At 39.6% G+C, this 26,790-nt stretch overlaps 1 protein-coding gene across 1 annotated transcript in view; it reads left to right on the top strand.

The window, feature by feature from the left end:
- Positions 1-26,790, top strand: part of STARD9 (StAR related lipid transfer domain containing 9) — a gene marked incomplete at its 5' end in the record, with an annotated part of 99,839 nt that overhangs the window by 65,724 nt on the left and 7,325 nt on the right. Inside the window, 4 exon segments of the mRNA XM_035895751.1 lie at positions 1,955-2,002; positions 9,239-9,429; positions 13,787-14,270; positions 15,142-26,367. Of these exon segments, the coding sequence (XP_035751644.1) occupies positions 1,955-2,002; positions 9,239-9,429; positions 13,787-14,270; positions 15,142-26,367 (11,949 nt within the window).

A 26,790-nucleotide genomic window follows, 5' to 3' on the forward strand; every position in this document is an offset into this window, starting at 1 on the left:
TTAATTCAGTTCACTTGCACAACTGCTTTATAGCTGTTTTGATTTACGAGCTAATCTGCAATTTTTACAATATTCTTACTTCAGTGCATAGAATGGACTTTTCGAGATATGATTTAGCCAAGGTAGTTATTACCAATTCAGTTTCCCTGCTGTTTTGTTGTGGAAATCAGCTGGTTGGTTTGTTCATGAATTCCCATTAGTTCAAGTCCTCACTGAGCCCTTCGTCTCAGAAAGACATTGTGATTCTTTCTTTTTTTAAAACTGAGCAATAAATAAGGCATAGACTGCTTCCGAAATGTTGAGCAGCTGCTCATACTCACAGTGTATGCTTTTCATGGCAGAGACTTTCTTAAAAGGGAAAGGATTGGTGTGATGAAGACAGTGATTAATATGTATCAGGAAAATAAATTAAGATATCTCGTGGTTCAGTTCATAACATTGAAAACAGAGTATCACAGAATTAAATGTAATTGGGTTCTTTCTCTTTTTTAATTCCTCTCAGCCTGGCACATTCAATTGACCTGTTAAAGGCAAGAAACAGCCATCTTCTCATTCATATCTGTCAATAGTTCTGCCTCTTGCTAGAGTGTTTTTGATGTGGTAACATACTGGGAATCTTTTATCTCTTTCTAGAGGAATCATCTCATCTTGTTTTTATGAGCATAAAATGTTATCTCTGTTTTGAACACCTCTTCATACTTCTTGTCAAGTGGCTTGCTTTCCACCTTGGATAGTGTGTTTCTATGTGTTCTCTTTAATGTATCTAATCTCTGCATTTGCTTTTCATTTGCTGCAGTGATACCTTTCTATACAAAATGGTATTTCATTTTGTTTCTTTACATTTTACATATCACTGCTGTTACTTTGTAAAAACTACAAAGAATTTTAAAAATAAGGGTTTGCCTAATGACCTTCAAAAGTAGATACCAAGTTGCTCTTTACATAGGTATAAACATCAGATGTGGAGCTTTTGTCACAGAAATTTGCTGATGGTCCTAGAAAAACCTGCAGAAATCCCGAAGCATTGTGAACAGTTTAGCACAGAATTGCACTTTGTTTTCGCTTTTTAACCTGACAAAATTGAAGGCCATTTCTGATTGATTTTATTCAGACAACGTTCAGGTAGCGGGTTTGTTTGTATTGATCAATTTTTTAATCACTTGGACAGGACTGTGCATATTATATTGCTTAACGTTACCTTCATACTTACCTAGAGCGTTTCAAATGGTTACTTCAGTGAAAATGAAAAGCATTACGGTATTGAAGTCACTTGATTTTTATTAATGTCCATCTCTTACAGGCACAAGCTATAAACTATGTCTAATAGTAGTTGTCTTTCACCTTACGTAATCCAGTGGTCTTTTTTATCTCTTGAATAGTTTTTTGGCAAGGGTAAACTGAATTGATCCACTCAGCCTTCCTTTACAGTAATCAGTAAGCCTGTGTTTCTGTCCAGCCAAGTAGTTTGCTCATGGAGGAGGTTATGATTAAGACATCTAGCCTAAGATCTATAATATGAGCATAAAGAGAGATATATGTTGTCTCTCAAATGTCCAGCTTTTGTGAAGGAAAGTCAGTGTCAAGTTCTAAAAGGTGCATCTGAGGTCCTTCGCAAACAGTAATGCAGGACTAAGTGGACTACAGGGAGTGCTTATTTGCTCATCAGTAAAAAGTCCACCTAGTGCAGGGTCTTGTCTCTGTCAGACAGAGGTGCTTAGAGGAAAATGTAAAAACAGGGCAAGCTATGTGTGTATGTGTCTGTCTGTCTCTCTCCCTCTCTCCCTTCCCCCACCCCCGATTAGTTCTTGATGCTCTCTCAGCTGCTAGCAATCTGCATCTTAGAGTCTTCCTCTACTGAAAATTACAGTAACATCTCTGTGTATAATAGGCTTCAATGAAGTTTTTGAGCCTTCTTTTTGAACACCTTTATGATTTCCTATTTTTATTTTTACAGTCAAAAATGTAGAAACTGTAAAGAAAACAAATGTTCTCCTGAACTAAGGTAAGAATATTAATGCGTCTAAGTCATGCTAAATCTTTTGGCCCCTCCAGCTTTGTCTTTCTCCTGTGCTACACTGATTTCACCCAGAAGAGATGCAAACTAGGCTTTAAACATTAATCTGATTTTATCATATTGAAACAAGAATCTGTACATGCAGCTGAGTTATAGGCAAGTCTCTGCAACCATGTTTTTTTCTTCATTCTCAGTCTTGTGCAAATGGTTTGCACCTTTGTTGCATGTGTAACCTGAATCATAAAGCCATGACTAAAGTGGGGTTTACACTGAAGCTGCCACCAATTTACAATATATAAGAACACTACAATATATTACATTTTATGTCAGTAGTAGGTACTGTGAATACTCATTAGTATATTGAAAATTCCTTGGACAAATTGGGTTCTTTTCTGGTGAGAAGAAAATGGCTTTATGGAAGAGTCCAAAAAAGAAGTCCTAGAACATTGTTCATTCATGCAAAGAAGCACAGCAGCTGCACACAAAAATTATTCAGAAATTGCTGGGCTTCCATGGGTTTGAGTACTTTTAAATCAGGAACTGATGGTACTTTGCTTTCTTCTGGATTTTTTATTTCAGAACATATGAACATATATATTATGCTAATGATTACTTACAGTCTTATTTCCCATTTTTCTCATCTGCTTTACATGGGTTGAATTACCAGTTCAACCTCTAACTGCATGTTAAAATACTTTGAGAAATGAGAGAGAAAATGAATTTCTACCATTGCACCCAAATATTAAAACTTTAGGCATGAAATCTTCCTTGAAAAAGGTTGTGATTCATTGTACTCTTTCTTGGCTGCTTGCTCATACACCCTGCTCAGAAGAGCCCCAGCACTTCAAGCTTCTGTTATTTGTTGTCAGCCAGCAAACACACAGAAGGCTTCTGACTAGCATCAGTCATCATATGATAACATCAACACAAATACATAGATAATGAAGTTCTTGCTTCTGTCATTGCCTTAATACCATACTGCATATAAATACAAACCCTCATTTTGTTCTCTTGCTGGTTTAAAAAAAAAAAAAGACCAGGAGTTGCTCCATTAGAGTCCAGTGGTTTAGCAGTACACTGAATTAATGTTAGCTGCTTGGGACATGCTTAAGCTCTGTTTCCTTGAAAATACCAACACTGTTAAACTGAGGGGGAAAAAAAATCATCTTACAAGAATGCGTCAAATTCTACTGAACTATGTCCATAGATATGGCATCTGATGCTGGAAAACAAAACACAATTATTATTCTAATGTGGTATAGTTAACATGTCCAACTAATATCTGTAAAAATAATACTCCAAGTTCTTACCAAGAGCTTTCATCTGAGAATTTCAGTGCTCTACAAATACAAGTTAGAGGAATCTTTTGTGTCTCTTAAAAGGTCCCTCAAATATTTCATTTCACAGAGAAATGCACTGTGTCCATTACAACAACTCTACAACTTACAGAAGAATCACATATAGTGTCTTAGCAGGGGAACTAACTGTTTCTATATATAACTGAAGTCATAAAGGGAAAACCTGTGATAGACTGTAGTTCCAACTGAACTGGAATTTAGCAAGGCAACAGTGACCTTTACGGGAGTGCGTGGCTGTGTCTTGTGGCTTTGCCAAAAAGAAGTCTGTTTTAGAAGCATATTTAAAGGGTTGCCTTAAATAAGTCATTGCCTTCCTGTTGTTTTGGGTGCTTAGGCAAAGAAAAAAATGAGGGTTTGCATGGAAACGCTAAAAAGAAAAAAAAATCCCAACAAAAAAAATGCACATGTGCTTTTTCTGTAAGCAAACCAGCTAATCACAGATCCAAATGCTATTTCACCTGATGGTAACTGTCATGAGGGGGATTACTCTGTACATTTCCAAAGGTCCTTTATTTCTAAAGGTTTCTGACTCTGCTGGCCATTTTGACTGATTTCTGGTTCCCACCTCCGGCCCCCTCCCGCCAACTTTTGCTTTGAACTGTATGAGTGGCATTGCTTCAGGAAGCAATAATACAAGGACTTTGTATCTCCTTCATTGCTCTTCCCTTTCCTTTAGGGAAGAGAAGGGAGAGGTTTGAGCCTCTGTGCTAGGCAGAAGCAGATGTATGATCCTATGCAGCTGCATGGTGCCGGCTGCTCTGAGACCCTGCGGGAAGGGCCCCAGCTTGGACATGGGTGGAGCGGGAGGATGGAGTGGGGGTGGATGTATATTGGTGGCTAGGTTTGTAACCCTGACTTGTGATTGCTCTCAGTGCTGGGATTTGCAAGAGTGCAAAATGCCTTGCCAACATCTTTTTTTTTTTTTTTTTTTTTTTTTGCTTCATTATTAACTCTTCTTCCCCTGGAAAAAATAAATTGTAAAAGAAAAATGGGACTTGAACACTAGGCAGACAGAAGGATGGGGATGCTAACTGGACTGATGTTTTCTTTGGGAAAATTGTTAAATTTCAGCTCTTAGCAACAGTTATTATTTTCACTTGAGTTTCTCTATTTGAGCCTTAAGATTTTGTTGCAGGAAGCACTCAGCCTCGCCACAGAGCTATTGCTGCCATAGTTACTGAAAACTGCATTATGCTGTAGCAGCCGCCAGCCTCTGCATCAGCAGTAGAAGTGTTTGGGGAAGAGGGGAGGAGAATTGCACAATAGGATCCCGGAGAGCTGATGACAAAACAGGCTGGAAAAAATGTGGATTTACAGATGGTTCATTTAGCATGCGTCATGCAAACTTTGTGGAGAGAAAAATGAGATGGAAAAACAGTCCAGCAGCACTGGTATAATATGAAAATTTTCTCAGTAATTTGTGATTATCTTTAGTTTAAGGTTGGTGTCTTTCTGTTGTTGTGATTTTACTTGCTGTTTTTAAAGGTTTACTTGGAGGAGGGGTAGCTGTTGACAATTCTTGCTGCATTTGGTACACCTAGAAATCTGCATGCTTTTATGAAATTCTGTGCAGGGTTCGTTTGGTTTTTTTTTTTAATATTCTGTATGCCAGAGTATGCCAGTCCTGTGAAACTGAGATTTTCTGTATGTCTTGATACCTACAGAAATGAAGCTGTTTGTCCTGAGGTTATATTGTTTTCTGCTAGGACTATACCGACTGTAGATTGCTTACGTGGGAAGGCAGGAATACAAGCAATAGCAGAAATCAGTCCGTGCTTGATTTCTGTCTCTCACAGTATTCTGGTATTTCAAGTCTAAATTTAACAGTGCATCTGATTTAAGATGTTTTAGATGAAATATATGAGTGATCTCATCTACCTGTTAGAGAATATGGCTAAATTCTTATGTTAACTGGATTGATAATTTGGTTTTAGTTTAATCATTCAAACATGTATTACACAAACTAACTGTTCTTTAAATTGTCTATTAGGTGATTTAGCTATGAAGCGTGTGTGAAGCTGCTAGTTTCTTTCTGGGGCATTGTCACCTCATTTTTTAATTCAGTTTGTCATGTTATTTCCACAAACCAGCAAGAGTGTGTTGACATGACATAGCATGTTCAAAGGCAGAAAGGGAGCGTTCTTACTTCATGTTCTTGGTTTGAGTGGTTTCTGTGAGAGACAGATCTGTATCCCAAGCAGAAACCAGCCGGTCATTTTGCTCCCCCAGTCAGTAGTCTCATGGCCAGAGGAAAAACATCTTCTGGCATATCTGTATTATGTAAGTGGATGTGCATGAATTTTCATTATCTTTTTGTTCTGCTTGAGAAAACCATCTTTAAGAAGCAACTCCGTAAAAAGGTTTTTAATGTTCAGTCTCTGTATTCAGACCTGTCTTTACTGCCCTGCCTGGTTTTTGTTTTGTACTATAAAAAATTAGGAGATGAAGCAGAGAGGCACTGAAATAGCAGCAGAACTGCAATTCGTATATATAACTTCACCAACAGTATTTTATTACAGAAACTTTAACCTTTGAGAGAGACAATTGTACCAACTAGCTACATCAACAGAACAAAAGCAGTAATATTACTGCAATGGTTTCTGTGCTGTTTGTTTTTCTAAGGTTGAAAGTATGGGTATGCCTCTGTACTCTGTTTTTTGGGGGGTGTAGTCATAGTATGGAGCTGTGATTAATAACATCAGTTTGGCCTGCATCGTGTTCTGCTCTGTGTGCAAACACACATGCCTGTTGGAAAGGATCTTACAGTTTTGTGTTAGTTCAGCAAAAAGCCATTACCATACACATGAGGGAATACGCTAGTGCTGCTGAGAAAGCAAACACCATGCTTCCATGTGCATTGTTTGCATTGCTTATTCTCAGATATTTTATAATATGGGAGGTGTTCAGGGGGATAGTTTCAGCATTGTTGCAAAGTATGGGAAGAGCTTGTGACCCTGTCCCAGCTGTAAGCAGATGTCACCTAACCACTTCTGTGAGCGTTGTGAGGTCTTTGGATTGAAATGCAACACTGAGTTGTTTCATATACTTAAATGTTCTGGGTTTCAATTTGTGAACTGTTTGAACTCTGACAGGTCAATTTTATGGCAAGGATGGCTGAGAGCTAAAAGTCATGGTTAGGAAGAATATGAGACATTTTGTAAGAGGAATTTTATTTTATATAGTTTTAGTAAACGGTTGCAAAACAAGAATTCTTTGTCTACTGTTTTAGTATCACACTCAGTTTTTCAGCCTTATTGGCAATGATTTACTCAGTGGCCTCAATCTCATACAGAATGGTGCTAATAATGATAAATGAATAGAAATCAGAAGTACCAAGTGTCAACTGGACTTTCTGATATTTGATAATGTTAACGGATCCTCATCACTCCTCTTGCATGAATGTACTTTGCTTCTTTCATGCGTGTCTCAGACTAAGTGACTTGTCCAAGGTCATGCGATTGTCCAGTAACAAATTTAGACTCACTTTTTCAACTTTCCTACCACCATAGGAATTGGAGCTTTTATATATATGTTAGCAAAGTGGGTTAAAGACTACGCTATCATCAGAGTATGTGCAGAGACTTAACATTTACAGTTGCTATTAAGGTTTATCAGTTTTAATAGCAAGAAGAGGCTTCAGCTTACATCAAGGCTCTGTTAGGTTTTGTGCGCAGGCATCCAGAGGCAGTCCTCACCCTGAAGACCTTGCAGCCTAAGTACCTGAAAGCACAGAGGTGATATAACTGCTCCAAAATTAAAGAGGTTTTGTCTCAGATCAGTACTTTGACCTCCAGATTATATGGTTGCACCATTACTTTTCCCTTGCAAAATACGGAAGATAACCTGGAAGCTGCATTTAGGCAAAGCCTCCCTCAGAGTTATCACTAAAACCACGGGAGCTTTTCCTAAACAAGATCCTTCAGATTTAATACTGTGGTCAAAAAGTGATTCTTCTTTATTTTACCAGTCTAGGTTTAACCTCTGAGTTTGTCCCCCAATGGTTGGTGGCATTACAAATACTGGAACAGCTGGAGATTTGTAATGGCCATGCGAGCATTTCAGTGCTGCAGCAAAGTGTCAATTCAAACCTACTTCAGCTGGGGAATCAATTAAAGTTTATCCGAGAGGAAAAAATTACAAGTCACAGATTGTTAGCATCTTTGTAGTCAAGCCAAGGACAAACAGATCTTGGAGCTGCCTAGTCTTATAATTTGTTCCTGTGGGTCCCAGACAGACACAAACCATTTAGCAGGTGACAGTAGGCAAAGTTTGTACTCTGTACCATGCCAGAAAACTGAACAGAAGATGTGCCTTTCCAGTTTTTCTCACCAGCATTTCATTTACATAAACATTAAAACCCCTGAATTCTGTTTTCCTCAGGTGAGCGAGAGTCACGGTGATATTGTAGATTATTGAGAATCTTCAAGCTTTTCTGTAGTAAGGCTTTCCTACTGCTTCTTAAGAAAGGGAAATGTATGTTCCATGTGAAGGTACTCCAGGAGATTTGTAGACTTTGGCTGTTTAATTGTTTCATCTGTTTTATCTGCTAATCTAGCACACAGAATCACAGTTGTTGCTCTAGAAATGGTTGCTTTGAACACAAGCTTACAGTTCTAAATAGAGATGTCAAATTAATTCCTATGTAGCAAAGGTCAAATGCTCTTTTCATACAAGTGACCTCGTACTGGAAATGATTTTACAAACAACATGATGTTTCCAAAGCATTGCCTTTGAAATTATGGTTTTGTTTTCTTTTGACCTTCAGGGACTGTTTAGAGTTTTGATACCTTTGCTGTCTTTAAAAGTATACTAAATGCATCATTATAATAAATACATAATGTACTTAATTAGTAAAATATATTAAAAAATTTTTCAAGACTTAAAGATTTTATTTTCTGAGGTTACGTATAATAATGTGGTGTTCAGAAACAAAACAACAGGCAAAGATCATATATCATCTTTATATATAGTATAACTTTAACATTAAGAATTTCTGTCCTATGTGGACAGGTAGAATATATATTCCTTTCGGAGGGCTAATGTACCTTGAATATTATCATGGATCAAGAATAGAACTATATTGATTGTCACTCTGTATGAGTGTGTAAAATTTTAGCACGCAGTCAGGAACCAAACATCTTGGAGGGGACTGTAAGGCAGTTTTTCACAGGTTAGTCACTTTTCTGGTCACAGTTTGGCTCCAAATACAGACGCAGTAACCTAATATTTGCAACCTCTGTCGCATTTAGGGACATGGTTTAGTGGAGAGATGTCAGGATTAGGTTAACTTGGTTGGACTTGATGATCTTAAAGGTCTTTTCCAACCTAATGATTCTATGATTCTATGATCCAACAGAGAATTGTGTGATGAAGTTCTGTCAGTGTAGTCTGAACAATGCTTGTAACCTTTTCTAGGATGGAGACTTTTGATCTGAAAACAGACGAGAATGCTTGTTGTTTCTGTAAAGCACTTTGAAGTTCTTATATTACAAGTATCCTATATAGCGGTTATAAAATTTTATAACATATAAACACCCTCCCTCTCCATTTTCATTTTTGGAAGGTCTACAGCAAAATGAACCCCAACAATACTTTTAAAATTCTTTTTGCTATTATCTTGCCGGAAATAGAATTTTCTGCTTCACCACAAGAGCTTTCATGTTTGCTGGCATTTATGATACTTACAGGGTTGTAGCCTGCTGTGACATACATATACACAGCTACTTCACCACCATGAGTTTTTGTCATGCTTCCTTACTAAACAAAACTGTATCTTGAATGTTGTCTGTCTGTCTTCAGTAAGATGACTTGTTTTATTACAAATGTTTGGTATTCATTTATGGTTTAAATTCAACTTTTCTAACAGCAGAGAAATAGATGCTGTGCATGAAGAGTACAAGCAGAAACTGAGAGACCAGGAAGCTTTCCACAGAAAACAAATTAAACGGCAGCAGCTCTACGTAGATGATTTAAAGCAGCAGATCCTGAGAGGACAGATCAAAGCAGAGCAGGAACTAGAAAATGACCAAGCACTAATCAACCAGCAAATCCAAGAAAGTGGGTACCTGCCTCTTCCCCTCTCTCACTTCCCTTCCATTACTGCATTCTTTCATCCTCTTGATGTTTTTGTCCTAGTTATGCTTTATATTATGGGTGGAACTTTTATTATGGCTTATTACTAGTTTTCTCTTACAATTGTCTCTTTCTTGAGAACAGTTATTAAGCTTTGATTAACAGGACCAAAGAGCCTCCTTCACAGTGCACCAGCAGCACTGTTTAATTAGCTCTGCAGGTCACTGGTGGGAGAGACATCACTGGCACACTACTCCCCTGTGGCAGTGAGCCTCTTGTCTCCCAAGCTGCTCCCCATCCTGCCTCCCTGCAGCTTTGCTCTGCTCATATCTGTAATGCAACTCTGCTGTGTGGCAATGTAGACAGTCTGCTGGTGCGTTTTACAGTTTTTCTTGTGATATACCTGTGCTTCATCCAATGAGTTGTTCTGGGAGATTAAAAGTGAGATGATTGTGGTAGTTCCTACCATAAGCTTTCAGGGGAAACTGCTCTAACAACAGGATGCGATAGGAACTGAGCAGCCTTTCCAAGACAGTGACATGTGTCAGTTGAGGTACTCTCTTTACACATTTCATTGATGATGTCACCTGCAACAATATAGACAATTTTCAAGTGTTTTTAATGCATTTCACTCATTAGGAAAAATAGGGCCATGACATAAGACCATGGCTGAAACTGAATTTAAACTATGAAAACAAAGGAATCACGTCTGAGAATTAGGTGGGGCACTGATGTTCAGAGCTAAAATCCCAGCCCCAGTTAAGAGAAAGAGAGTTTCACAGGTTTTTATGTAGTCAGTATTTCCACACACCCCTGCCCTCTTATAGTATGAAGGAAAATGTATGAAGATATTTTGTGGTAGAAACTGAAGTGTGACAAATTAAGATTAAAAATAAGATGCGGGTTTTATTTACCCTAAAGATGATTAATTAGTGGTATTGCATTCTCCACTGCTGAATTTGTTTTAAACCAAAACTGGATTAAAAAGAGAGAGGCATGCTTTGGTTCAAATAGCAGTTATTTCTCGGAAGTTCTACAGTGTTATGCAGGAGTACTAAAGGCTAGATCAGTGATCACATTTTGAATGGCAAATAGCTATGCCAGAAGGTGGAGCCACAGTGTATTTGGAGAGGTGTTTTTTAGTGTCAGTGGCTCCTGGCCCCCAGCGGTGCTGCTCTGCATGCAGGCAGACATATTCTCTGCATGCAGGCAGCAAGATGTCTTGGTGGGGTTGGATTGCCCCTTAACGAGTTTATAGACTGATTTGGGAACATTTTAAACCTTGAGATGTTTTTGACCACTGAAATTGGGTGGTTATAGTGTTCTCTAGTTTGTCTTCTAATGAATTATTTGACCCAGGTTTCTTGATATGCAAAGTAGCCTCTTACAGAGGCGCTGTTCCCACTTGGCAAAACCTGCTATTGGTTCCTGGAAGAAGAAAACTGTGAATTTTTGGAAGCTTCTTAGACCCAAATTTATGCAGTCTGCAATCTTTTAATTATGCCAGCCACAATGAAGAGATTAAAAGGACATTGTGGTGATGGAATGCAGCAGAAATAGTCTTAGAGTATGTAGATAGTACAGAGAACAAGAAGAGTTCCCCCAAAATACCTTTATTTCATGGCACTGTAGACTTCTCTCCTTCCATCTAGTTCTACTGTTTTCGCTGTGTTCACACGAAGCTTAGCCAGGCAGGTAGTTTTTGCCAGCCAAATACAATTCTTCACTTGGCAATGCACCAAAGTTCTCCACCTTTTCTGTGTCCTTTGTGTCTCAGCTTCTGATAGAGGCAAGTTTGTGAGCAGAGATTAATTAGCATCTTAGAGCTTGCAGCTCTGTTGCAGGGAAACTCTTATCTGCCAAATATTTTGCTTGCTAGAAACATGCTAAAGAGAACAGATCTGGAAATAAATAGTTGAGAAAAAGGCTTCTTATGTGAAAGTTAAAAATGCTATTAAGAAAAATTAACTAAAATAATTGCAAGAATGCTTCCCTTTTATCTGTAGAGTAACCATAGAGTTAGAATTCCTACTTCTGTACATGTGCTCTGTGCAGAGCTGCCAACATAAACAGGACAGGAGACTCATTGTGGTAGGGATCACTAATGAAGTATGTTTAACAAGATCAGTAGTCACCAAGCAAGTAATGCTGACAGTGCTTATGCACTAATGATTTCTTACATTCGGAAAACTTCCACAGTCCAAAATTCCTCTCTTGCAGTTCAGCTGTGCAGAGCTGCAGGTAGCCCTCATTCATCACATCAGGCTTAAATACCTCTTAATTCCTAACCCCCTGAATAAGCAATGAAAAGTTGCTTATTCAGTAAAGGACTGCAGATTGAATGTAAGCCCAGCCAAAAAAGTGTTGCTGCTACTAAGACAGAAGTGCTTTAAAAAGCTTTGGTCCTTTGAGAAATGCTCTACTTGCCAAGGAACCTTGCCTGTGATTTTTACATTGTTTTTTCAGCTAAAGATATTTTTTTATCTGCTTTGTGCAGCTGAATATGTATATTTTTATAGCAGCATAAAAATTATCAAACTCTGCTTTGTTGAGAGAGCATGTCCAAGCCATCAGATACAATCTGGTAGAGGTGATCTCAATAATCCCTTCCTTTGATTGTTACAGCTCATCATAGCTCAGATTGAAGCCAGTGCACTCTGAAAAACCTCTAAGCACATCCCCTGCATGGAATAAAGTAGTCTTGCATCCAGGGTTAAAACCAAATCAGCCTGATGTTCTCTGTTCTCTACCACTTCCCCATTGACTGCAAAGATCAGGTTCTGAATATTTAGAGAAGACTTAAATGTGTAAGCAGAGGTAACATATTTTATTATCAAATTAGGTTAATCAGTTGGTTTGTGAGCATATTTAGCTTTTATGAAATATGAGGGATGCTAACAAAAGCAGAGAAGCTAACTCTCTTTGTGGAGTACAGTGGTGATTTTATGAAAAATATGCATTGACTGGTGGTATGAGCGTGTCTTTTTTGAATTGTTCATCTGATAACTAAAGGTTGTGTTGGCTTCACCTGCATCCTTGCCATGAGAATATTTGATTTATTTCAAGTACATTACATGCTGAAGTGCTCGTGCACAGCCATCAGGCTGTTCTGGCAAGTGCTTTTTGGAGCAGCCATAGTTGCAACAGGTAGTAAATTTGTGGTTGTTGCTCTACCTCAGGCAGGTGCCACACAGCGTTCGTGTTGCTTGAGAAGTTTCCATCTGATGGGTTTAGAGGGGCTGGCAGAACTCCTGGGAGGTACATATACGGTGGCTTTCTTACAGTGGTGGTTGCATGCCCATCCACAGGACTGGTAGCTGGCAGCTGCCCCTGCAAACGAAGCACATGCCAACCGGGGTGTAGAGAGGTCTAGCCTTCAGGCTTACTGAACTTGCCACTGATAAGGGCAAGCACAAAACTTGCCATTTTCTGCACTAAACAAAGTTCTTTAGCATAACTCTGGGCTCCCTCATTTTCAGCATGCCTAGGTAAGCAAGAGAAAACTGTTTGCAGGTGGTTTTTATTGGTTCAGTCAAGTTAAGGAGGAAAGGATAGGAGCAAAAGGCATAAAGAGAAATGGTTGGTTTAGGATAGTTGTAAAACACTCAAACGCTGTGATGAGAAGTCAGTAACTATTTAAGATTGCACCAGTGCTTATTTTTTCACTTGAAATGTAGAAATTTATTACCCAGAGGCTCATTAGTGTGTGCGTGGAATTCTGTTTGCTGCATTAACACAGAGGCTCTGCTTAGCTCTGTACAACTTCTTCTTCTAGTTCCCCTGTTAACTCTGCTCTCAGTGCACTTACATTCATTCCCTAAGCCACACATACAAAGTTTAATATGTGACTTCAGAATAATAAAAGCAGAAGTAGTAGCATATTTCCCAGTAAAAAGCTAATGAAGTCATACTTCACTACTGTGAATATATACCCTATGTCTGAAAAGTGCACACAATTGAACTCAGGCCTTTTAATGCTTCCACTGTATTTTAAGAACATTGAAGTGACATTTGAGCGTAATCTTTAAGAGATTGAAATGTGTTCTACTTTTTGCTTACAAACAAGGTCTTATCCACCAGTTTCCTTAGCTGTATTAGTCAAGGCCCTGCTTACATCTTGCAGTTGTTACCTGAGCCCTTATCCCAAGGGAGAGGCTTTCGGTTATCAATAAGTGCAGCAATGATATGTTTTTCTCTAGATGATTTGTCGAGACTCTGCTCTACAGGCATAGAAATTCTGTTCTCAAATGAGCTCTCAAGGCTGATTAAATTAATAAACAAGATAGTAAGAAATGTTTTTCCTATGATTTTTACTTTCTTTCAATCATTATTTTGTTTACAGACCGGCAGTGGCTTATAAATGAGAATAAACGACTGGCTGCCCTTCAGCAACAGCAGAGGGAGTTTGCAGTGCAAACAGAGTCTACACTGTGTGCAGAGGCTGAGGTGCAGAGTACGATCGGGCTGGAAATCTGCCCTTCCCTGCTACAGCAGAACAAGAAGAGACTGGTGCAGCTGGAGCTCTTGCGAAGATACTCCTTAAAAAAGGCAGAAAGAAACATAAGACGTAAAAAGGTCAAATTCCAGCTGGAAAGGATAGTCAAGAAGCAGAAGTTATTGGAAGCCAAGCGAAACCTAGAGCAGCTGGAAGCTAGCTGCTGGCTCAGTGAAGAGTGTGTAAAGCAATCCCAAGTCCTAAATGAAAATACTGCTGTAGGATCCTCTTTGAGTCACCAATTGCAAAAGAGAAGGAAGTCATTGGGTTCGAGTCCCTTGCAGCACAGGCAGCATTTGTTCTGTAACCCACATCTGCCCCAGGTACCCAGGTAAGTTAACATCTGCCAATTCCTCTGCACTTTCAAAGTAATTTAAATTCAAGAGAATTTCAGTGGCCACCTATAATCCAGAATGCCTTTTGGTGTATTGAAACAATCCCAAAACTTGCATTATCAGTGAACTTACTATATATGTCACACTGGAGCTGTTTGTCCTTCTTCCTCGGATCTGTACAGTGCATTTCCTGCTTAGCTCTTTGACACAGTCTTTCTCACTGTTTTTTACGTTCCTCTTTCAAAGCCTTTCTGCACTTCTTACCTCTTTGTGAATGCTTTCCAGAACTAGCTTAACTCTTGTCCTTACCTTGTTCAAACTGTTGGTAAATACTAATTTTTGCATCATTTTATCTTGACTGGGGTCAAACACTTCCTTCAGAATATTTGTATATTGGGGTGATTCCGGATTGGACTTGCAAGTTGTCAAACCTTACTCAAGCTAAATAAACATCTCTATGCAATGCTAAAAAGTTGGGGTGCTAGGGTGTCTATCACAGCCTGGTCCTGGAGGCAGGAAATAGCTAAACTCTGCTAAGTGGATTTCTGTGACATAGAACCATCCTTTATTTTTAACTAATGTTTACAGCTACTTCAGTCTACAGCGACCAAATACCAAGCTATACCACATAGCATCAAGCTATTCCTTTGTATTGCAGAACACGTTTCAGGATCTCTAGGGGACTGTATGGTTACTGAGAGAATTTTTTTTTTTTTTAATTCTCTGCTAGAATTTGCTTTTGAAAGGCATTGAGATTATTGCTTCGTGTGTTGTTACTCTTAACTACAAGACATTACTGATGTGAAAGCGTTGTTAAGTACATTATTAAAGGAAGGATTGGGCTTTATTTCTTCTTTACTTCCACAGCTGTTTGTTGAAGAGAGAGACTGTCTCAAAATTATCTACCTCACCAAATATTGATCAATGCTGTGAAGGCAGTACAACAGGGAAGTTGTCATCTGTGGAATATCTTTACAGAAGAGGTGAAGACGTTTCTGGGAGTGATGACCTTACTGATGAAAAAGGGATCTCCTTTTCAGTCCAGAGGCAGCTAACTGAAAAACAAAAACCATCTTCATTTGGAAATAAAAAAGGAGCAGAAAAAGACACTAATGATTCAGCTGTCATGGCTTATATCAATAAAAATGATCAAAACATTAAAAAGTTGGATGACAAGCCAGGGCAAGCTGGATCTCAAAACCAGACCTCTATAGGCTCCTCTCCTGATCCTTTTAAGGACAAAGATGAGCCTGAAACCTTTATTACAGGGACAAGAATGACAAAAGCAAAGGTGCTAGGAGATTTAAGTCAGCCTGCAAGTAGCAATCTAGAACAAAATAGAGCTCAGGTATCCAATAAAAAGACATCAGTGGATATCAATGGAAAAGGCCACATGTCTTCTCCAGAAAACTTTCCTAAAGAGATGAAGAAAACAGTGTATGGAAACCCACCATCAGCACATCTAAACCAAACAGCCAAGAACTGGAAGAGAGAGCCAAACTCAGCCTTGCCTAGTCATGAGAAATCATCAGTGGAACAGCAACAATTTCTGATGGTGGCAACATCAGTAGGAAATCTCACTAAGGTGAACACACAGGCACCAATCACTTACGTTGAGAAAAAGTGGCACAGTGCTGAGATGCTAAGTGCTGGAGTGTACAAAACAACCACAGATGTGCTGGGGAACTGGCAAGAGGATGATGAAAACGAGATTTCTGACACTGACAGTTCCTATTCTGTAGATTCTCTCTCCTGCGCTTATGCAAAAGCTTTCACAGAGAAACTGAAACAAGAAGATTTTGACAGAAATAAATGTCTCGCCAATCCAGAAGATTCTGAGAGTGATGACAGTCAAATGTCACAAGACTCTCTGGTAGAAAAGGAAAATAAAGCTAAAAAGCAAAATAAAAGCCGATTTCACAAGTCAAAGGCCCACCATGAGTCAGCTAAATTTTACAAAAGCAGAACTGATCACCATATTTCATCTTTGGTGACATCATATGCATCTCATAGGAGATTGGGAAAGCCTGAAAGAAGCTTTTCTCTGGACAGCTTAGCTGATGGAGAAGAGATGCCAGCAGAAGATCCGGTAGAAGAATCCAAATCTGATTCATCTGATGAAGTGCCAGCAGAGATTTATTGGAAGTTACAAACTCCTAGATCACCAACTATACAGACTGAGGAAGACCATGAGTCCAAGACCTGCAACAGAGATACAGAAGGAACAAATTATGATCTGAAACTGAGCAGTTCCTTTTATTTGGACACTAAACCACAGCCTGCTTCCAGTAATGCTTGCAAGCAGTTGCTGAGGGGGACAAAAGTCTCCTTTGTAGAACAAGAAAGGTCTCTTGATAGAAGACTGTATTACACAAGTGGAAGTCCTTTGCTTACTACTGACGCTTGGTCTTCCTGTGACTCAGAGGCTGACATCAGGAGCCCAAGAATAACAGCACCTTCTTCCCATGAAAATTCAGAATTTCAAGAAGCTCGTCTGTGCTCTTTGAGCAAACCAGAGCTTTGGCTGAAGAAGGATGATCTAAAGCAGTCAGCTGCTGAAGTTTCTTTTGTTTCTGGCTCTAAGCAGATCCACAGCATTACTCATTTATCACATCGCATAAATGAAATTAACACAGTTTTCTCCTCTGACACATCAGAAGTACCTTTACCTGAAACAACAACTGCAAGCAGAGTTTCTGAGAGTGAATCATTAAATAAGATCCCTAAGGGATGGACAAACTCTAATGAAAATTCTTCCTTGGAAACTCAAGATGCAATGTCCTCATTTGTTAGCTCAGTAGGACCAAGCTCCTCTTTTGTTCCTATTTCAGCAAAGCATGATTATTATGAACATTCACGATCAAATCATCCTGAACAAGAACAACCAAATGAGTTAGCTACTTATAGTTCCACCACTGAATGCACACAAACATTCAGCTGTTTGGAAAGCACCTCCGCTGCGGACTGCTTGTCACTGGTATCTAGGAAAGAGGAGGATTCTCTCCTCACAACTCATCCAGAGCTGCCAAAAGATCACAATCTGAAAAAACCACCTTTTATTTCTGTGTTGCCTATGCACATTTTGGAGCAGAGAAATGGCTGTGTAGATGCAGATTTAGAAGATGATTTCTTCAGAGCTTTTGAAAAAGATGGCCTTGATGAGGACTACAGCAACTCTGTGTCAAAATCAAGCATGACAGACTCAGGCAGCAGAAGTGCATCTGTCAGTGCACCTGCTGCTGAATCTTCTACAGGACTTGATCATAATATGACCTCAACACAGACATCTGCAGTAAAACAAGTCCAGTTTGGAAACCATGGGCACCTTTTTCCAAGAAGGGAAATACCAACATGTTGTGATGAAGGTTTCTTTCTCAGTGACTTAACAAATAAGAACTGCTCTCTAGTAAGCAGTTACGAGCTTCAGACATTGTCTGGGCAAGGAGCAGAATCAGCTGTTATGGTAGGTCTCCTCAGATCTGGGGAGAGTAATCTGGAAGCAATGCAAGACATGGATTATGAACAAATATCTGCAGAAGAAATAACATCAGAGACAGATTTTTCCTCACAGAAGACAATGTATAGATGTAACCATTTAGCTGTTGCTCACAGTGCAAGTTATGACCAATCTGCAACACCAGTAGAGATGGCTCAAAAAGAGATTATCTGTATGGAAACAAGCACAGATAGCTTGGCAGAGATTGCACCAGAGGTGCCTTCATTCAGAGATAATGAAGAATATGAACCAAAGATTGAAGACTTATCTTCACTGAATCGTTATGAATTCAAAAGCACACCTGTTTCAAAAAACTATTCCCATGAATGTACTCTAGCAGACAGTCGGGCAAGTTGCTTATCCCAAGAAATTTCAGAAAATTCTACGTTATGCATTGATAACATAAGAGAAGAAAGCAGTGAAAGCAAAGAACAAAATGTCTTGAATTCTCAGGCTGTAGTTCAGAAAGAATTTTCATCCAAATATGACAACTTAGTGGTAAATGAAGTAAGTTATCTCGTAGTGAATGTAAATGGCAAAGACACAGAGTCCTTCCCTGCTGCTGTTTGTGAGATTACAAATGATTTTCTCCCAGAATCCAATTCAAGCATGTTTTACAAAGCTTCAACACAAGCCAGTCTTTTTCAAAGTGCATCTGAGACCGAAAATTATGATAAACTATTGGAGCATGTCACAAGAGTGAAAGGAGATTGTGATGCTACATCTAATCTTACTGTGGAAGTCAGCGCCACAGAAAGTTGTTCTGCTATACATTCTGCCTGCCTTTGCACAACATGCTCTTCAAAACCAACAGGGCAGAAGAACTGCATGCGTAAGATGACTGACGTTTCTATGGAATTTGATGCAACCATTCTCTTGGAAACAGAAACACAGACCAAATCTTTACTTGAATCAAGAGAAAAGAAAGAAGCCTGTTTGGAAAGTGATTGCCCAGAGGATATCTTGCTGATGGAAGATGATGTAAACTCAGAGTCGGGAAGAGTATTTGAATACAACACAAATACATCAGCTACTGTTTCTCAGGAGGAGAGCCCATATATAAATAAAGAATCCAAGTTATTAAGAAGCCCAGAAACCGATCCAGAAGAAACTATGATTCCTGATCAGAACACAAAAGCAAACACTGAAGAAGAAATAACAAAATCAATCAATAGTGCAATCAACTTAGAAAAAAATGCATTGGAAATTAAATCCAGACAGACTGAAAGTTCACCTGACTACCCAGCAGCCAAAGTCCAAAGTGTAACTGAAGACAGGAGTGGAGAAGATTTTAAAGGCATTAGTCTACCTCAGAATCCAAAGAAATCTATTGATACTGTAGCTTCTGAAGTTCAGTGTGAGTTTTATACAAATCTGTGCCTGACACATGAAGAGGCAGAGAAAGATGAACTGCAGGTAGCCAGTTCTGGGGTAGAACACACTCAGGAATCAAAACCACTCGTGCGTTCTGGCAGCCAACTTGAAACAAGCAGCTTTTGCCAAAAAGAAAACAGCGAGAAAATAAAAATAGGTATTTATTCACCAGAGTTTTGTGTTGCTCCCCAAAATGCTCCTTCAGCTGTGTGTTCCCACACAACAGGTATTACCGAGAATACTTCAGGCTTCCTTGATACTTGTGAGGGACTTTTACAGATGAACAGAACAATAGAAAATGTGTTTAATACAGAGGACGTAGCTGCAACAGTATTAATCACAAGTAGGCAGGGAAATATTATAGCAAAACCTGAAAATGGACGACAAGTAAATTCTAGCAATTTAATTGAACATTGTGTACCAAACTGTTTGCCCCAGGAGGACAAGGGTAACGAATGTGAAGTGACTGGAAGTGAAGAACAAACTATTGTGACAAACAATGAGGGGCTGATTATTACGAGGCAAGAAGTCATACACACAGATGAAAATATTTTATTTACTGAAGAGTCTCCAGCTCTACATCACATGTATTGTGACAGAGATGACAACGAGGAAATTTTAAATCAGTTTAAGATCCCTGAAAGATACCTGACACCTTCAGGACTAGAACAAAATATACTGTTAGAAGATGATTTGAGATACCATGATCCTACTGAAATGAGTGAAGATGATGGCTCAGTGGACTCTGTTACAGATACAAGAAATGCAGTCATGAAAGATATCGATGCATATGAACATTCTCTTGATGATACTACTAGTATTGACCAATATAGAATTGAACAAGAATTTATGAGTCCCCACATAAAAGAGGATAGCCATACTTACATGAGTTGCTCTATGCGTTATCCTGAGTGTGGCACTTCAGAAAACTTGAATGTAAGTATCGTTAGAAAAAGACCTGATATTTGTGAATTGGATCCAGTTGGTGCCAGGGTTGAGGAGGAGAAAGTGCATTTGATTAATCTAGTACAAACGGCCAAAACAAACAAAGAAAAGCAGCTGTTTGTAGAAAACACAGAGGAGGTAGAACTGATCATTTTACAAAGCCCAAATGAGCTATTCCCTGAAAATAAAGACAGCTGCCAAATGACACATGATAATGGCAGATTAAAGGAAATCTTAAGAGAGAGCCAGTGGGTGTCTACCAGCTTTTCTAGAAATAATGAAGACAGCAGCAAGCAACAAAGTCCACCAGCAACACTGAAGTCTACTGAAAGAAACCAAGAAGGTTCACTTAAAGACTCCCCATGCCAGTCTGTAAATCACCTTTTCTATCTTGGAGTAAGAGATGATTCCTGTCTTGTTCAAGATGTTACCACTGCATTGAAAGGACATACAAAACCATCTAACAGCAGTGTTGGAACCGGAGCTGTTCTGCCGTACTATGAAACATTAATGGAGAGTGAGGTCTGTGTTGGCATGGCTGTTCCAGTCAACAAAATGGGAGAAGATGAATATCGTTCTGATAAAATGCAGAGGAAGAATGAGGCTTTTCTGCAAACCAGGGCCACACAGGACAAGCAGGAGGAAGAATCTTTTGTATTTAACAATGCACCTGATTATGCCGTACCTGGGCAACCTGTCAATGAGAACAGCTCTTCCACTCCCTACAGTGCAGGCGGTCCCGAGTCTGAAATTGTTGGACTTCAGCAAGGGGCCAAAGTAAACACATTTTCCTTGGAAAAATTAGTTTCTTCTAAAGATGTAATTCAGGATGTTAACAGAGGTCATGAAGAACACAGTGTGGATTTAATGGTTAAACTATCAAAAGCCTGCCTTAATTCCATAGAAGACACCACTGAAGAGGAAAAGGGTACCATTGTGCCTGATTCACTGCTCTTGGATCATTCAAACCTGCTTTCTTCTTCAGAGAAAGAAGTGATGGAAGATAGAGGGGTGGGGGAACTGCATTCTTTACTAGAAACCTCTTCGCAAAAAATATTTCACAATATTAATACAACTCAGAAAGTGCTTCACTCAGGCAGTTTATCACAGCATGATGAGAAGGAGAAATTTTTAAGCACAAGCTATACTACAGCAAAGAGTAAAAATGAAAATGCAAAATTCCCTGGTGTAGCTGGATATCAGCGTGAGCCCAGAGAAAATCAGGGACACGAGACTTCTGAAGAGTGCTGCATAGACAGGCTGGGCGGCACTGTTTCTGAAAATGCTTCAACCCTTTCAGAAGGCCTGAACAAGTCTGTATGGGAAAATCCACATTATAGTAAAGAGTGTCTAAATTGTAATGGGAACTCGGGCACTTCTGAATGTTCTCCTGGTCTCCTGAATTGTTCAGCACCATCTGCAGATGTTTTGATTGCTAGCAATGGAGATGAAGGTAAAACCAATGCTGTTCTCTCTGAAGAAACAAAGTACTTTGAAAGTGAATCAATTGATTTAAGTGTATCTGTAACTTTTCATGATGTGTCTCAAAAAGGAGATGAAAGAAAAAATAATTCTGCAGTTGCAGAGGCCACATATGCTCAGAATAATAAAATCCCTGAAAAACTTGTGGGAACAGATCAAAAGGAGAAAATAATACCAAGTTCTTTCCAGAATTGCAATGACATCAAAGAAGATGAAATTCATGAGTACTCCGAGCACTACAGTAACGCTTCCAGTGTGACTGTACCAGAATCGGGCTCACTTACTTTTCAGAGCCAAGGACAGGCTGGCAGTAAAGAATCCAAGTCTCTTCCATCCAACTTTGCAGAAGGCACTCCAACGGATACACCATTTCAAAGTTCCAAGAACTTCAGTGCTTTTGACACTTCTTGTTTACTTGATGACTCAAAATCTCTAATATTTAGTCAGCTTGAGGACTCGCTTCAAGATACTTTTTTGACTGAGCAAGTGTCCTCCAGTTCTGCAGATGTATGCTCTGTGAAAGATTTTCCCCAAGCATTTGCAAGTGTCAATCACCCGTCCTTAACACCATTTTCAGAATCTTCTTTAACTGCAGATATAGGCCATGGTGAAACTGGCACGCACGATATTTTGCATACAAGTTTACTGAAACACTCCCCATTTGCTGTTTTGCAAATACAAGACACTCAGTCTGACAAGGCTGTGGTATTTGATGAGCCAATACGTGCTTCAGGAAGTATTTTACTTTCTCTTGCAAAAGAAAACAGGCATTGTCCAGTATCAGACACAGACTTTAATTTATACAAAGATTCTGCCGTGGATGGGGAACCAGTATATGGAAGTAACCATGAAAAACTCCACAATGATATAAAAGCTGATCAGCACCACTGGGGTAAAGTTCCACCACAAGAAGCTTGCATAGAACACAAAGGGAGAGTACTAAATGATAATTCTCTTTTATTACCATCGTTACCTTTTAGGGATCCTGGAAGGGCAATTTTTGTTAAAGAGGGACAGATGAGAAAAATAATTAATGAGGAAGAACTGCGTTCAAATACTGAGTCTGAACGTTTTGCAGTAAAGATGGCAAGAAAAACATTAAGCAGAGAACCCGTTGAAAAGCAAACTAACGTATCTTCAAATTCTGCAGATGAATTAATAGGCTCAGAAGTTACCATGTTAGAAAATCTGTATCTGGGCGATGTTGAGGTGGATCCTGAACACACCTGCAATTCATTTAGTCCAACATATCCCACATACAGCCGAAGCACTGATCCTAGACCACTGTATCACACTGTCTTGGGTTTTGAAAAAAAACCAGTAGATATGCAAGATAATTGTCAGTATGTGCCTACAGGTGAACAGATAGAACAGGTGCCAGATAGAACAAATATGGATGGTAGAAAAGAGATTTTACTTTGCAAAAATAATACAGGTTCAAGCATTGATAGCCCTGCTGATGCTGCCGATGCAGACAATTGTTCAACAATGGGAGACGCTATAATGAGGAATAAGACTCTGAAATCAGAAAGACTGAAGTTCTCTGTAATGAATAATGAAAGTACCTCCGTAAGAGTTTTACCAGAAAACCATGATTTGCCTCCTCAAGAATCCAAGTTGTTGCAATTGAGGAGCCAAGGGTCATATTCTAGTATGCGAAATACAAAGAGCTGTAAACAAAGTGAACAGAGACGTTATTTACAAAGTCACAGACTGTCAGCCCCAGCTATTGCTGTCTTCTCTGATATAGAATACTCTTTGGAGGCTTCATCTAAGGCAGATCCTTTGTTATATACTGCATCTAAATCCCTACAAGATTTAAATATGAGTGTAGAGCCTCCATCACCAACTGAGGATGATCTTCACGGAATGGAAAGATTTTCAAAGCAGGAATCAAAGAACTTTCTACAGGTTAAATCTAAACCCAGATTTCAGCAAAGAATGGCACAAACCAAGAAGCTTGCAAACTGTGATCCCAAAAATTTACAAAATTTTGCAGCAGGAACCCAAAGCAGCCAGTCTCTACAAGACTGTACTAGTAAATCTCCATCACCCTTACTGCACACGGCTCACAGTTCTGTGGGTGCAGAAGCAAATGTCCATTCAAAGAGTAGTTCTGTAGCTCAGTGTAGTGAAGGGAAAGTTGAAGAAGACGGATACCAGCCAGAAACAGCTTTATTTTTGCAAGACAATAAAGATACAATGCATTTTAGTTCAAGTGATATCAATCCATATATTCATCCATGGCAACAAGATGGATCATGCAAGATTGGTTGGAAACAGTATGTGTTTGGAAGTGCAAGTGATGTCTCTTGCAATCAAGTTCCTTTAAACCTGGAAAATCGTAAAGTTACAAGATGTTCCAGTGTAGACAATGGGTTGAATTCTCAAAATTCTCCTTTTCATTCTCATCTCAGTTCATATGCTACAGCAAAAGTTTTATCGAGCACTTTAAGCAGCATTGAAGGTCTTCAAGGATGGGATAACGCCAGACAAGACTTTCAATCTGCATGCTCAAGTGACAGTACCAAGCAGTGTAGCAACGTATCCAGTGAAACTTTGGAAACTAATCCAGAAAGTAACACTGCTGAATTTGAGAATCCTTCTGTACAACCTGGTAACTCTGCAGTGCAGGTTGATGAAATTGTACTATTATATCCGTCTGAGTCTGAAAGGTCTTCCAAAAAACTACCGGGGATTACGTGTGAGCAGGGAACCCAAACAGCAACTACAGGAAGGTATAAAAGGCAGAGAAGACATCAGAGAAGCTATACGGATATTTCTGCAAGAAAGCAGGAAACAAACAGAGATTTATTTCATCAGCCTTCTTCTTGGACAAGCATGCAGAACCTGTCCATGCATCTGTCACAGCTTCTTCAGAACACTTCTGAGCTGTTGGGAAACCTCTCCCAGCAGAGTATTGTAGATAATGAGCAGAATGCCAAAATCAACCAAAGAGGAACTGAAAAGGCTGTAAAAGCTGCTAGATCAGATAGCTGCACTCAGACTACAGCCGATGTAGGCACTCAGACTGAGATTTTGGAAGAACCTCAAAGCAAACATGAAGAAAAACAAGTGGAGGCAAAAATGGAAAATGAATTGAGGGCAGCTCAGGCAGCAAATGTTGATTGGAAAGGAATAGGTGCAGATGCACTAGGTAAGATTCCCAAAAGGAAAGCAGAAACACTCTCCCTTGAAGAAAGAACACAAGAACGAACATGGATGAGAAATCTGGGCAATCCTGACTTCCATGACAGTCTTGATAGCATTTTGGAAGACTCCTTTATGCGTCTGCCCCTCTTAGCCAGAACCTCCACTCCTATCTTGGATTTTCAAAAAGCATCATTAACTGCACAGCAGAATGTTGCTTTTGCCTGTACCAGAGCTTCGTCTGTCACATCATCTTCGCTGAGTTCAGGGCAAGATGGCTCTTCATGCACTGTAGTTAGCAGCCCTACTAACAGCACCTCTCAATCTCCAGCATCTTACCTTTGGGATAAAAGAAGTGCTGTTCCAGCAGAAAGAAAATATTGTTACAAAAACACCCTGCTGGTCGATAGGGCCTCTTCCCCTATTCTTACTCTTAGTGCTAGTCCCAGCAGCCAGACTGCTTTTAGCAAGTCTGTCTGCCCTATTAAGGAACCTCTTGGACATTCCAGTGATGCTTCCAGTCCCCTTCACAACCAGAGAAAGCAGAGGGCAGGTCTGCAGTCCAGCATGCAGCCTCACGTGGACAATTTTTCACAGACAGAAACAGACAGTGAATCTAGCACTTCTAGAGAACAACAGGGCGTAAGACAGAAACCTGGAAGTTTCTTAGATAAGAAAGCAGCCAAAGAGCTTTTAGGACAGGATGGCTCGAAAGCCTTGGAACAGCAGCATAGACTCACGGTTGACACCCACACTACCATTTGTGCCAAAAGACTGTATCACTCTAGTAGTATGTTGGAGGTGTCAGGCCACAGGGAAGTTTTAACAAGTGGTCTCAAAGACCACAGTCCACTGGCACGTTCACTTCGCTGTATGTATGTCACAAGGGGAGGAAGACGTACTTCAGCTGGAATCGGACATGAAAATTGTGTTGGTAATTCTGATCCTGCTTTAATCAATAACTACTCGCCTCCAAATGCTGACTTACTCTTTAATCAAAAAATTCGTGCCCCTTGTTCAAGTAAGACCAATGCTGACGCATCCTCAGAACCTCTGGTAGAAGCATCTTCTCTACAATTTCACAATTTCTGGAAAAGTGAAAACGGCTGCCCTGCCCCGCTCTCTGATGTGAGCGATGTGCAAACTTCCTTCCAAGATGACAATACAGATTCTGTCACTGAAAGTGAATGTGACACTGAAATTCCTCTCAGCAAAAATACTACTTTTGCAAAGCCTTACAGGCCTCGGAGCTACAGTCTCCGTGACTTACCCATACACAATAAATTTAGCAACTGGTGCGGTGTCAAGGGCAGCCCTCCTCCTTCGTTACTCAGCTTGAGTGGCAGTGTGACCGATTTACAAAGTCAGGCAGAAAAGAAACCTAGAAGTGCACAAGGAATGGGAATGGAAGGGAAATCCCTGCTTTGTGACAGCAGGAGCAGAGAGATTGAGAGACTTCAGAGGGAGCGTGCTCAGATCATGTCTGGCATTCACCTGGAGCTGCACCAGCATCCCCTCACTGTGGAACTGACCGAGGCAAAGCTCAATTACGGCATCGGGGAAACGGACGCCCTGCTGAGGGTCCTTCAGAACGGAAATGGAGATGACCTGTTGGCGATTCCAGTGAGCCAACGACTTTATGAAAGGTAAGTTACTTAAAGTAGTGTTCTAGTAAGTATTTTGAACACACTGTGTACGCTTCATGCAGCATAAATAACATTTAGTAATGAGCGCTTAATCACTTAGTCACACTGAGTGAAGTATATGTGAAGAGATATAGGGTTGATCTTATTTTCTATAGTTAAGCAATGCATTTAAGACAAAATGTTGGTGTTATTTCAAGAAAATACGGAAAAGTATAAGATTCGGTGTAATTCAAACCTAGTGTCATCCCACTCTTAAAATTTCTAGCAGCTATGAAAGTGATCAAGTACCTGGTGATCACAGGAACATATTTCGTTGATTTATTGCAATATAAAAATAATTGATACATCCAATTTATGGGAATATCTCATTCATGCTTCTGTGAATAGATGCTGCTGTCTGAGTATGCAAAACCAAATTTTAAA

The sequence above is a fragment of the Egretta garzetta genome, unplaced genomic scaffold, assembly GCF_000687185.1.
Source record: "Egretta garzetta isolate BGI_Z169 unplaced genomic scaffold, ASM68718v1 scaffold526, whole genome shotgun sequence".
Classification (NCBI taxonomy): domain Eukaryota; kingdom Metazoa; phylum Chordata; class Aves; order Pelecaniformes; family Ardeidae; genus Egretta; species Egretta garzetta.